Raw genomic sequence first — 13,359 nt, 5'->3', positions numbered from 1 at the left:
GTTAAGCAAGTAGATTGTATCACTAAGTTTTATTTGAATGAAATTATTCATATGGTGAAAGAGGTATACATGCCCCAGGGTTTATACCACTAGAGATGGAAACCCTAAAGGTTTTTCCATTATTTAGAAAATAATTAAACCATGTAATTATGTACTTTCCTCTGAATATCAGCCAAATAACTCTTCATTTTTTAAAGCAAAGAGTCCAGCTTTTTACTGCAATTTAGGGTACATTAATTTGAACTTCAACTTCATGGATTATTTTAATTCTCTTTATGTAGTTCCTAACGCAGCGAAATCACATGCTATTGCAACAAACGTTGCTTCGTGTTTCTGTATTTTCATCCAGTAATATCAATGCATACCATTCCATTCTAAAAATATTTCAGAACTTGACGACCACATCAACATCTGGAGTTACTAAGGCAAGTAGAGTTATCAGAGTTATTTTTCTATTTGACATGTGATACTATGATACTACTGTGAAAACATTATTCTATATGACACATTTTCCTAAGGAGTTTAGCTGAGTTTGGTTGATGTGACTTGACTTTAAACTAATTAAAATGGTAAATTTTGTTTTTCCTTGAGGAGATGTAAGTATAATTGTCAAAAAAGGAGAAGATTGTGATACATTTTTTCAAAGGTAATGGCTTTTACCACATTGTTAATACAAAGTGTGAAGAAGATGACTTTACTTCAATGATCTTCAGTAAGTTGAAAGATTTAATTTAAAACTGAAGGAGATTAATTGATTAAGAGTATTAACTAGAGTATGATTTTCCCAGAAAATAAGACAACAGCTTTTTTTTTTTTTGAGTCATTTTTCAAATAAAGGACAATACCTTCAGTCGAAAAAAAGTAATGCTGGTAAGCAGGTCCACAGTTGATTTCAGATCTTGGAGTCTTTCAGAATTACTGGCAGGAAAATTATCCTGGTGAATCAGGAAGAGAGGAATCATGGGAAATTGGAATTACAGGTAAGATCCTTGAGCAGCTAGGAAAAAACCTTCTAGGAAAACAAAGATGTTCCTTGGAAGCATTAGAAATTAGTTCATGTGTTACCTGAATTCTGCCTGTGAGGAAGCTAGTGATGAGTATCCCTTTGAGATGAATAGGAACACTTCTGATAATGCTCATTTGTAATACATGAATGATTGAAAATACTGTGATATTTTCAGAACATTAATGAAGTAACAATTACTACAAAAAGGCTGGAAAATGTTGCTAATGAAAATAATTTATGGATTCTCCATGGTACATAAATAACTTGTAGGCATAAATGCAGTAGTAAGCTTAATGAAGAAATACTATATTAAAGTTTTGCTATGATCTCTAGGTTAACAGGAAGACTGATGGGAAGTAGTGTTATTTAAATGGCTTATACTAATGAAATATCAGCCAAATATCCTCAAGATCCAATATTATCTGGATAACATTTTTCAAGATTAAAAGATCCTAGGATGAACGTATCTGCTGCATGAAGGATACGGTCTTAAAAACTGCATATGTGCAATTTCTACTACCTCTAAGGCCTTGGGGTTCTTTTAAATATTCCCTTTTTCCTTCAGTTTTAGAAAGCAGGCCAGGTGAACAGAGAAATCGTTGAGTTGGAGGCTGCCATTCCTAGAAGCGGAAAGGAGAGCCATAGCTGATGGAGCTGATGGAGCCCTAATCTCTTATGAATCCAAAAGTTTCATAATCCAGTGGAATGGAAAGGGAGAGGAAGTTCAGAACGGTATGATAACTGGCAGGTATTCAGTGCATGTTTCTTTCCGGAAAGTTTGGGTTTGGAGCATACCTCAGTGGAGCTTCCCCGAGGTAGAAATGAAACTGGAATTCCTATCATGTAGAAAAATGAGGAGTCAGGTCTCTTTCAACATTCTTAGGACCTTACCATGGAAGTTGTAGAAAAGATATCAGTCTTTCAAAATAAATACAGCAGTAACTGCAATTTACAGTACATGAGTCAGTGAAGGTTAATTCCCAGATAAATTAACTTAATCAAGTTATGGATTAATTTAAGCAAAATTGTTGAATCCTCTCTTTCTTGACTGTCTGCTCATCCCTTGACCTCTTCTTAGCTTTTGGAAAGGAAAGAATAACTTTTTTCAAATTGGAAAAATACTGCTGTTAAACAGCTTAAATGCTGAAGTTTTTGTTCCAAAGGATTTGGGTTCTCATGTCAGCACCCAGTATTTTCAGCTTTTATGCCACAAGCAGGATTAAATCTCTAAAACTTCTTTAAGCAGATGAAGTGCATAGGGATATCTACATGAAAAAACATTTGAGTTGTCCTCGAGATAGAATACATTGCACATACCCTGTATTTAGATAAATCAATCCTCAGAGAATTGTGCAATTGATCCAGCAGTTTTATGAACTTTTCCCTCTGTAAAAAGAAAAGAATAATATGTTGCATAAGAATTTGCAGGTTCCTGTCATTAGTGGGTTTTTAAAAAGCTGCTTTCCATTCTTATTTGAAAATCAGATTCTTTTACACTGTTTCACATAAAAGTGCTGGTCTGAGATACCTGTGTTTCCAGGCCAGGCAATGGATCTTTTTTCACTTTATTTTCCCTTTCTATCTTATATTGTGATTTACCTACTATGCATTCAATACTGTGCAGGTGTGCAATACAGTAGTGAGGTGACATAGACTTTCCTATGCAGCATTTTCCTTTCTTAATGACTGATGCATTGTTAAATAACTCAAAGTATTTAGAAATTGAAAAGCATTGCCTCTTGGCCATCTGACATTGGTTAGAAGTCTCTGACCAAAAATGCAATAACAGCATCAATTCGGTATAAAGTCCAAAGTTTTAAGTTATGTTAGCAAGGCTTATTAAAACAGATAACCTTGTTAAATTTTTATATTTGCCTTGTAATTGCTTACACTCCTGAAGAACGCACTTCGCCTTCCCTTTAATTTGTAAGAAAAAATGCCCATTTACAGCAGAATTTGGTGTAAATTTATGATTGACAATTATACTTCAGAAACAGTGGCTTTTGTAAGAATAAACTAAGTAATACTATGCAGTTACAGTTTTCCCTTTCAAATGTGGAGATTAACTTGTTATCTGGATAGATGAAGGTGCCATGAAAACATTTTGGTGTGAGATACATAGCTGGGTTGTGTGCCATTCTCAAGTAATACTAGTGAGAGTTTCTAATTGCCAATCTTCCTGTTAGAACATATTCCATAGTCCCCTGCACAAAATTGTGCAGAAATCCTTGCCAGCCTATGTGAAAGCAGCAGGCTAGTGGAAGTAGCAAGATCTGATAGCTCTCAGAATGCATGATTGTATTCACAGCATTCCTGAAATATGATCAGCACTAATATGAAAATAGAGTTCTTTGTGCACTGCATCTCATCAGGGGAGCACTAACCTACACCAAAAGCCACTAATTTGGCACAGTTCCCTTAAGGGATCAATCAAAAGGGAACTTTTTTGTCATGCTATAAATCTGTTCTGAAATATTTAGTCAGCCAAATCCTTCCCAGCTGTAGCCTGAGGACTAGAATTTGAGATGTTCTTTTTGATGACTGATGTGCAGCTACCCACTAACAAATGCCTTTTGACCCAAGAGAGAAAAATAATCTAATATTTTGCCTATAAGTCGATTGTTTGAAAAAAGAGCTCCAAATCTCTATCAGTGATGCTTGCTACTGTCTTTCCATCCATCTGCTGAACTATGAATTGGATTGGAATTTGCGTCAAAGGTAAAATGCCATTAACATCAGAGAGAGGAATTAATCTCTGTCCAATCTGAGGATAAAAGTAGTTCTGATCATTAGAAAAATGGAAAAAAAAATAGAAAATCCAGCAAAAACATTCTACATTTTAAAAGCTGGATCAAACTCAAAAATCTAATAAGAGCTTGAACACTGAAAGAGTAGCCTTGTTTCAACAAAGATGTAGAGTCATTCCATAATAAACCATTAGCTTATAAAAAAAACCCGTGAATAAGAACAGAGCAATATTGTGCTGTCACAGTAATACTATTATTAAATCATAAATATTCTGATATTGCTTTTTGTCTATAAAACTTTTTACTTTATAGTAATGAAGTAATGTTAATATTCCTCCTTCAAAGTAAACCTCTAGCAGCAGGAGACAGAGTCCCAGTTCAAGAACATGCTGTCTCCAAACTAAAGACCCAGCCATAATATCAGATCCTAAGAACTTTCAGGATTCAGCAATAATAAGAAAACTCAATATTTGGTATTATTACTACACAGTGAGTTTTATAGATATAAGTTCTATCTCAAAGATACTTGTGCATTAAATGCAAACTAATATTTAGTTTCAAATATGTATGTTGAAAAAATTATGTAGTACTTAATACACTGTTTGCTACAAATCAAAATTTGTTTTACCATCCAGAGCAAATTTTCTTTACAAAACTAAACATTTACACTTTGAGTATAGTCTGATAATTGTGTTTCTCACTTCTGATGCAAAGACATAAGCAAAACCAGAATAAAGTCTTTCTTGGTTTACTAGTCCGAATGTATAACTTCATAATGTCTTGAAAATCCTGAAACTCATAATGTTTCTATTATTCTTAATACTGGAGAAGAACATTAATACCTCTAATGCTACTGCAAACAACTATAATTTGTATTTAGAAAATTTTGATTACGTTTAATATTTTATTTCATGTTAATACATGGTATTTTAGAAAACATGATGTTTTCAGAGCTACTGCTAAATGGAAAATAACTTTGATATCAGCCACAGAAAAAGAAAGAGGAAGTAAGGAATGCATTTTTCAGCATCAAATTACATTTATCTTTGACTAGATCACGTGTAATAGTAGAGATATGAAAGCAACCTCTCCGAGTTATTCATTTCCCTTCCTGCTCTCATCTCCCCAGTGAGGGTAGGTGAACAAATTAGGATACAGAGTGAACATATCTTTATTTTTTATCATATTCAAAGACTAGGAAGTCCACACTGTGAGATACTTATCCAAAGAAGCAACAACAAAAAAAGTACTACCACATCCTGAGCTGCTGGCTTTCCTCCTAAATTTTCTGATACCTAAATGCAGGACTTGGACAATGCACCATTATTTCAGCAAAAATAAGAGTCTATCATTATAGGCTCTTGTGAGAACAAGAATAGTATTTCTGGCTATATCCATTAGGTTAATGAGTTCACTGATGACGCAGGCCAAGAAAGCAATTGCAACAGATACTTAGTCTGGTGCAGTTAGTTGTTTGCAAGCCCCACTGAAATAAAAACAAAAACTGTTGACAATTTTAGTGCTATGCATGTATGCCAATGCTTTTTACCTGTATGCCTTACGTATCACTATATAAGGAACTGAAGAGTATCTTTCTCTAGCTTTTATAGTGATTGATTGTAAAGACTGAGGGTAAAATTTTCAAAACCTAACAGCAACTCTACTCTTAAAAATAACCAACTTTTTAAAGATTCTTGAATTTAGAAGTTAATATGGTATCATATAGTAGAAAAAAAAAAGAAAAAAAAGACAAGGGCTAGTATTCTATTAAAAAAGAAAGTCTACTTACCCCAAAGTTGGTGGCAGCAAACCGATCTGAGGCAGATACATTAGTTGCTGCTGTAGTATGAGCATAGAAAGCATTGATATTGGCCAACAATGTACTCATAACTGCTGGAACACCTGGGCACATATATTTAGAAGATAGACAGGAGAAGTGCCTACAATCCAAACAAACTGACAGTTATTAAAGATGGCAAAGATTCTGCTCCTTCTCTCACTACAATTTCTTTTCAGCTCCAGTAACATAACTTTCAAGCTACCTCATGGACAATTGTGCAGATACACATGAGGAAAATCCAGACATGTTTGATATAATTGCCACTTGTTGTGCACTGGTATTTTCAAATTGAACACGAGATTCACATTTGCTTCTTACTTTGTTAATCCTAAATACAAAAACATTATTTAACCATCTTAATTGCTATTAAGCAAAACATTCATTATTAAACACAAACTTAAAATCAAACACAAACTTATCATCATAAAGGCCACAAGAGATCTATACTCTAGTGGAGAAGGATTTAATTGATGCCAACAAAAAGACTCAAACCAGGATTTTACTGTGGCTTATATTTTAGGCTACATTATTAATGAAAGGCAATACATCAAGCAACTTCTGAGTTCACCTTGATTTGATTTAGGCCATAACTGAAACTATTCCACTTTAATTCAGGCCAGTCAAGTTTAGGTGACTAGCCTGTTAAACCTAAAACAGCCAAAACCAGAGTTGCAATGTAGCAGCACTGTCTACTTATTTAAAACAACAAGAGATGCCTGCTTATAACGTACAAAGAGCTGATAACATAAGAAAACATGAGATACAAGATGGATGAAAGACCTAACACATGAGGAGAGTGAGCAACATCATTGCAAAACATAAAATCTTAATTTCAAGATTTATAGTTAGGCAGGATTGGGAGGAAGGTAAAGAGATAAAAACTAAATGTATAGAGATAGGAAAGAGAGTGAGGGGGATTAGGCAGAGAAGATCATAGAATCATAGAATCTTTGGGATGGAAGAGACCTTTAAAGGCCCCCTGCAATGAACAGGTTGCTCAGAGCCCTTCCAATGGGGAAAATGAGAATACAGTCAAACAGAAGAGGATGCAGAAACTCCAGTCTCTCCGGAGCTCTCTGTATGTCTGAAGGTCCTGATTTTTGCTTCTCTCCGTTTAATTAGAATCTGTAAACTTCATGGAACCTATTAAGTTTATCACATGCAATTTGGGTCATGACTCAGAGTGCTGAAAAACCAGGTAAGAAATCTTCAAGCCACCTGGCTTCCTTCTGATTGCTAAAATAAATAAATGAGGAAACTTCCTTGTTTTTGTAGATCTCTGAAAACAGCAGCCAATAGCATGAGTTATTAACAATTTCTAATGGGCACATGATGTCACAGCAACCGTTGCTAAGTCTTACATATTTTAGAGTAACATTGCATTGTTAAGCTAGAGTCACATGTCTAAAACCAGGCCTGCTTACTTCAGCTTTCTTACTATGCAATTTCCTGACCAACATGCAGTACCTGTGATTCTTCCAATCTTTCTGCTAGTGTGAATCAGCAATAAAGGCGGCTAATTAATGTGCTGTCCGCAGTGAGCAAATGCTATCAATGAAAATTACTTTAATGGGTGATTGGTGTGGTTTTTGCAATGCAGCCACATTAACTGAAGACTGGCAGGAGAACAAGATGGCATAGTTAATGCCCATTAACCTGCTGGAATGAGAACTATGTTGCTGATTTAGAAGCATTAGGTTCTACCTGTGGTGACTCTTGCCAGTAAGAAGTGAAGATCTTAATAGAGCTTTTATTGCACTTGACTCCACTACACAGTAAATCCAGGATGCTGACATTATGTATAACTTAAGTGTCTAGTCAAATGCTGTTTCAATACGTGCTCTGCTTTTTGCCTTCTAAAGAGAAACAAATTATGTTGAAAGAGAATGAGAGAAAGAAAAATATTTTTTCTTGGTGGTAGAGACTTGGCTTAATATGTGTAAGGTAAATAAACTCCCAGTACAATTCCTTCAAGACATTGAATTTCCAGCATAAATCACCATCCGTCACTGCAGTTATCAAAATAAAGGCCAGGTGGAAGACTGAGCTGTTCTTCTGCTTTTGCTAATCTGTTTTGTGTCATACCTATTTTCTTTTCTATTCTCTCACACATACGTGCTTTGACTTTTGGGAGTATATGCATGTCATTCAGGTAGCTAATGGTGTTTGTTTGGCTGCTATCCATCACCAAAAAAAAAAAAAAAAAATCTCTTCTGACCCATATAAGAATGGCTGTTGGTTTGGGGTCAGTGGTTGATGTTCTATTCACGTGAATTCTACATCTGGTAACTTAAAAGCAGATTTCCTTGTGTAGGAACCAGGCAGTTGGAATCTGTATCCTGAGAGTAAGACACCCCTTCTAAGTGGGCATCCTTTAGGGAAGAACTGTCTATATATAGTCTCATAAAAGTGTGGGTGCCTCTGCCTCAAACAACAGATGAAAGCACGCTTGAATTAATTCTCTTTATAAGTTTAATGAAAAGGGTCTCAATTGGGGACAATGACTAAGGCAGGTAAGTAACCTTGTGATATCTTTTGGGTTGATATACACATTCTGTCTTTGGTGGTGCACAGCTGATCTCTTTCTGATCTAGAATCAAACACTGACACACACATGACATGTTTTAAAACATAGAAAATGCACAATTTCTTTGCTGATAGTGGTTGAGAGAGGAAGAGAACTGAGCTTTATGTTTTCAGGACTTTTATTTGATCACCTGTTGGACTGATTTTCTGTGAAGCAGTCAGGCACTGAAACAATAAACTGATCTAAATTCTCGTTTATCTTTGCTGAGCTGCCGCAACTGTGGTTGATGAGTATACTCAATGTATTTGGAAAATCAAGGATATCCTTTTGAAATACTACTTTTGTGCTCTAAAGGAGAGCCAGAAACAAATTATCAGCGCTTACTAAGAGGATCATAGATGACAAAGCCACCAGCGTGAACCTGAAATGTTAGACAAGTAGGGTGGTTTATTACCGTAGCAGAACAGGATGCCAAATTGTTCTAGGAAGAGGTACTTTAGGGAGGCTTAATTAGGTTTACATTGTGTTCAGAAATGCAGAATGGTGTATGTTCCTATTCCAGCATATGCTGTCTGCCCATACCTACAAGAGTCAAGACTGGCTATCATTAAGTGGCACTGAAACTTTATATAATAGCTAATTTTAAAACTGCAAAAAAATATTATTTTTAAAAATTACATTCAGACAAAAAGAGCACCTCATTAGCAACACCCTAAAATTCACTTGGGCCCGATAAGAAGCATGTGGATGCTCTCTGGGGTCTAGGTCATGGACTATGAAAGCATAGTCAGTTTTGCACTTACAAATGCAAACATTTTAATTTACAATGTTATCATGAGACATGCAATAGAAATATTCTGCAACTAGATTCTTGAGCATAAAATGCTTACACAGTATTCCTTTGGGTCAACTGATTACATTCAAATTTTCTCTCTGTTGTATGGTAGAAAATTGCTTTTCTTTTAGTAGAAGCATATCATTACCAAATGGAATCTGATCATTCTATTTTCCAAATCAAGAGGCTGTACATTTTCTCCCAGCCACTGAAGTGGTTCCAGGAGAAAAAGGTGATGTTATAAACACAAATAAAAACAACAGATAATAATCAAAAAGAAAATTCCCCATGATAGACCTAGTGTCTTCATTACTCTTCTCCCCAAAGTCTGAATGCTCTGAGACATGTCTGCAGATGAATCAGCAAAACAATGTATATGTATATATATTTTTCTCCAAGTATTTTTTGAGATTACATTAATTAATGATTTTATTCCTAACTTAAACAGGATGTGGCCTACCACTCAAATAGGGCTTGCTCATTATTAACATACACCATTTTAAAATGTAAACGGACATAGGTAGGGGGGCAATGAAATCTTAGTTTTTACTTCCTGTAAATTACCTGTGACTACCAATATCGAATGCACTTTCTTACTACACCTGCCTTGAAATGCCTGGTTTGCAGTCATCAACAGCAAGAAAATTTGGTGGAAAAGGTACAGAAGAAAGCAAGAACAAAAAAAGGACAAACCAAAGTACGTAATTTAACTTAAAATGTCTTGGTTAGAAATTTTGAGCAAGGATTCATGAAAAACGCATTGAAATACTTGCCTAGCACCATGTTAGATGTTCAGACTAATTTTACTTCCTTTTCATGAATATCTGTATGTTATGTTATTTACTGATATAAAAATAAACCATCATTTTTATATGAAAATATAACCTGTCCATTTCTAACACAGTTAAATGAAAAAGCTTTTTATATACTCATATGTCACTTTTATTGCTATTTTTGCAATGCTGACTTTTGTTACATTTGAATTTCTAAAATCAGTTTCAAAATTACTCTTGAAAATATCAGAGTACTAGCATTCATCAAGAGAAGAAGGATAAGAAAATTCAAAATAAATTTGCAGTTGAGGTTGTCCATCAAAAATACAGCCATGTTGTATTGAGATAACCAACTACTGGGGCTACAGTTAAAAGGAAACACTAATGCTAAATCGGTCTTGCTTTATTTCCTAAGCAAAACAGTATTAACAGCCCTTCCTTGGCATTAGTAGCTCTTGAGATTTCTTCTGATATAAAACCTTGAATTCAGTTTAATACATACAGCAGGAACAACTCTATCATTTTAGAGATGAGCATTTTGGTAAAAATAGCACACCAATTTAAATCAAGCTATAAAACTATAATACTATGCTAGTTAATAAGTAACATAATTTAATCAAGATGTAAAGACATACATGGCTAAAGAGAAGCTAAACGTGAAAACCCAAATATTCATGAAACAATGCATGAGTTCCTCCATATGTAGTATAGATATATAATACCACAGGGGAACTGTCAAGCTTAATTAATTCTTCTGTTTAATGTTGTTTAAGGTCTTCGAGGAAGAGCACTAGAAACGTATATATTACAAGTACATCCTCTACCTTTCTATTAGATCTACAGTACAAAAATTCACAATGAACTACATAAACTGAAAAACATGTTCATTGCAATAGCACACAGTGTTATTATATCCTGCAATAAAAAGAAAACTTCACATGTTTCTGTGCCTCCACACTTGTATTTTTTGTACTGTAAAGAGATGGAGGAAACGAGATGCATGTTCTGATAAAAAAATTCCATAATACCAGATTTTTATAGGAAATTTTTTCTGTATTTCATCTTTAGATGACTCATTTGGAGTATTCTGCTTTCCTACAGGTGCCGTAGGAGCAGAATATAGTCCTTTTCACTGGACAAATTAAGAATACATGATGGATCTCTTGTATCCCCAGGCCTCTCAGCTCAGTGGTGCTGTGTTCTAAAGTGATCAGACAGCTACTTTAGTATGGACAATGTAGTAAGAGGTTCTAATACCGTTAAAAACAGTTTGCATGAATTATTTACTATATACTATAGAAGTTTACTATAGCCATTTATGGTGTTTTATGGTGATTTCTGTACCTGGAAAGGAGTACAGAGCATGTGAAATCCTGTTCTACCATCCCAATCACATCTGAAACAGTGGAAGTCTTTCTGATCCTTGCCACATGTCAGTATCATAAGCATTAAGAAATGCATTAGTGGTAAAACCAATAACAGCTTATAAAATGCTTCTAAGATATCTTAATTCCATTGCAGATGAGAAGCACTTCAATGAGAATCAGATGGACAAAAATGATAACAAGAATTTAAAATCAGGAACTGGAGTGAAATGGAGAATGAAAGCATGAAGGCTTGGAAATCATCACTTCCCTCAAACACGTTCTTGACATTAGAGTAGAAAACCAGACATGGTCACACTTACGTCATAGCTTGATAAATATATTCAATTCCATAGCGCATTGCAAATTCATCTACAATTTCTTGTGCAGCGTCATCAAAGTACACCTTCCAGGCTTCATCACCTCTCACTTCAGGGATTTTTACAACACCATTAGATTTAACTTCCGTCAAGTAATGGAATAGATTCTAAATGTAAGAAATGTTTCAAATAGGTTTCAGTTTAAGTGGCATTCTGAAAGTATATCCTATATAATAGTCATCAATATGTTCATTGTTAGTTTGGTTTGGGTTTTTTATAGTTTTTTTCTGAAGACTGGCACTAACTAGTCATCATTTGGTAAACAAAAAAACCCAAGACTAAACACATTAGTGTTTAGTGGAACTCTAGTGGTGCAGGCTTGCGATTCAGCACATTAATCTATCTCCTTGATATAGGGGCATGTCAGCTAACTGGCACAGAAAAACCACAACATAAAATCATGCAGAAACTTTCTCTTCTCTATCATATGCCCTTGCTAACAAATGAAATCTTGATGTTATAATGCTTGCTACATAGTGCTTCAACTTTAATTAGATCTATAACCAATAAATTTCAAATTCATTATTTAAGACCTGTTACAGAAGTTACAGAAAACCTATCAGAAGTATTGCAGAAGCTTCTCAAGTAGTGAAAGGCATGCGATAAAGTTTATGTTTAGCAACCTTAGGACCAAAGCTAGTACTTAATTTGATGTTCATGGCATAGAATGCTTCTTGGATTACCTAGTTCCATGTGTACCCACAAACTGACCAGCAGATACTATTTTCTATTTTCAGTTACCAAAAAAACTGCAAAACTTTGAAGTAATTTCAGTTTTGCTAATTAGCCTGTAACTGTCTTGTAGATAACCTTAAAGCAACAGAATTTTACCATTTACTTCACAGGTCAAAACATTTGCAGTATCAGGTCAGAATCTATGAGCACAAATGCCCTGAACATTCAATTTCATAAATAGTGAAAAATGGGATTTTGTGAACACATACTAGTCAGCCATATATAATCAGCTTTCAGAAAGTACTTGTATTTTTAGAATAGAACTTCAATGTGGATCACTGTTTGAGGGAAGAGGAATCAAATGCAAAGAAAATATTTTGAAAGATGCATTGGTTTATAAGTGATGATTTCTTTCCACTGTTGACAAAAGCAATCTAGACAACCGGAGAACCAAATTTTATATTGTCTTTGCTTCTCCTGCTTTTTCTCACTCTCTTCAAAACACGAATTAATGTAGCTGGAAAGAAGTCCTTTACAATTAATAGCTAGATTTCTGTAATATACAGAAATGGTTGTATCTTCTTGACGTTAGCAAGCATGTATGGAGCACCAAAATGTTAAAACAAAATACAGTACAGGGGGAACTTAGCTGACTCCAGCACTTCTTTTTTCTAACTCCTACTGGCAGGAATGATCTGTTGGTGTTACATTGTTCTGCCTTTGAGTCTAAACCTGACATCAGCAATACAAAGTGGGATACCTAAACCAAACTTGTTCTGAGGTGTAGTAGCAGTTACTTGTTTCAATGTTCTGTAGCCTTTTTTCCTTACCCATTCAACAACTGAATAGTAATTTCTATACAGCATGCTTTCTTTAACTTCTCCAACATACCTCATGTAGACAGGTGTACTGCATATGGTAGGGAGCAACTTTCTCCTCTCCTTTTATTTCAACATTGATTTTCAATCTAATGGCACCAGAGACAGCTGATTTATCTGTTCGTTTTTCTGAAAGCAGAAAAATAATATATTAGCAATTATCAAGAATATATCTATGTCATGTGAAAAGCTTTCATAAATTGTTCTATCTTAATAAGAATGTTTTTTAAAGCCAGAAAGTCCTGCTGTTGAGAACAAGAGAGGTTTTTTTTTTTAATACCTCACATACGGTTCAGGCCGTGAAGCAGAATACCAAGCAATGAAGTAAAGAATC

General features: G+C 34.8%; 1 protein-coding gene across 1 annotated transcript in view; it reads right to left on the bottom strand.

The window, feature by feature from the left end:
• Positions 1-13,359, bottom strand: part of UNC13C (unc-13 homolog C) — a gene marked incomplete at both ends in the record, with an annotated part of 169,106 nt that overhangs the window by 79,912 nt on the left and 75,835 nt on the right. Inside the window, 5 exons of the mRNA XM_082005380.1 lie at positions 846-935; positions 2,324-2,392; positions 5,543-5,693; positions 11,416-11,579; positions 13,039-13,154. Coding sequence (XP_081861506.1) covers positions 846-935; positions 2,324-2,392; positions 5,543-5,693; positions 11,416-11,579; positions 13,039-13,154 — 590 coding nt within the window. The remainder of the gene's footprint in view (positions 1-845; positions 936-2,323; positions 2,393-5,542; positions 5,694-11,415; positions 11,580-13,038; positions 13,155-13,359) is intronic.

Source organism: Phaethon aethereus (genome assembly GCF_964289735.1).
Source record: "Phaethon aethereus genome assembly, chromosome: 12".
NCBI lineage: Eukaryota > Metazoa > Chordata > Aves > Phaethontiformes > Phaethontidae > Phaethon > Phaethon aethereus.
The sequence above is the reverse complement of the archived record's forward strand: the minus strand, read 5'-3'. Positions and strand labels throughout refer to the sequence as shown.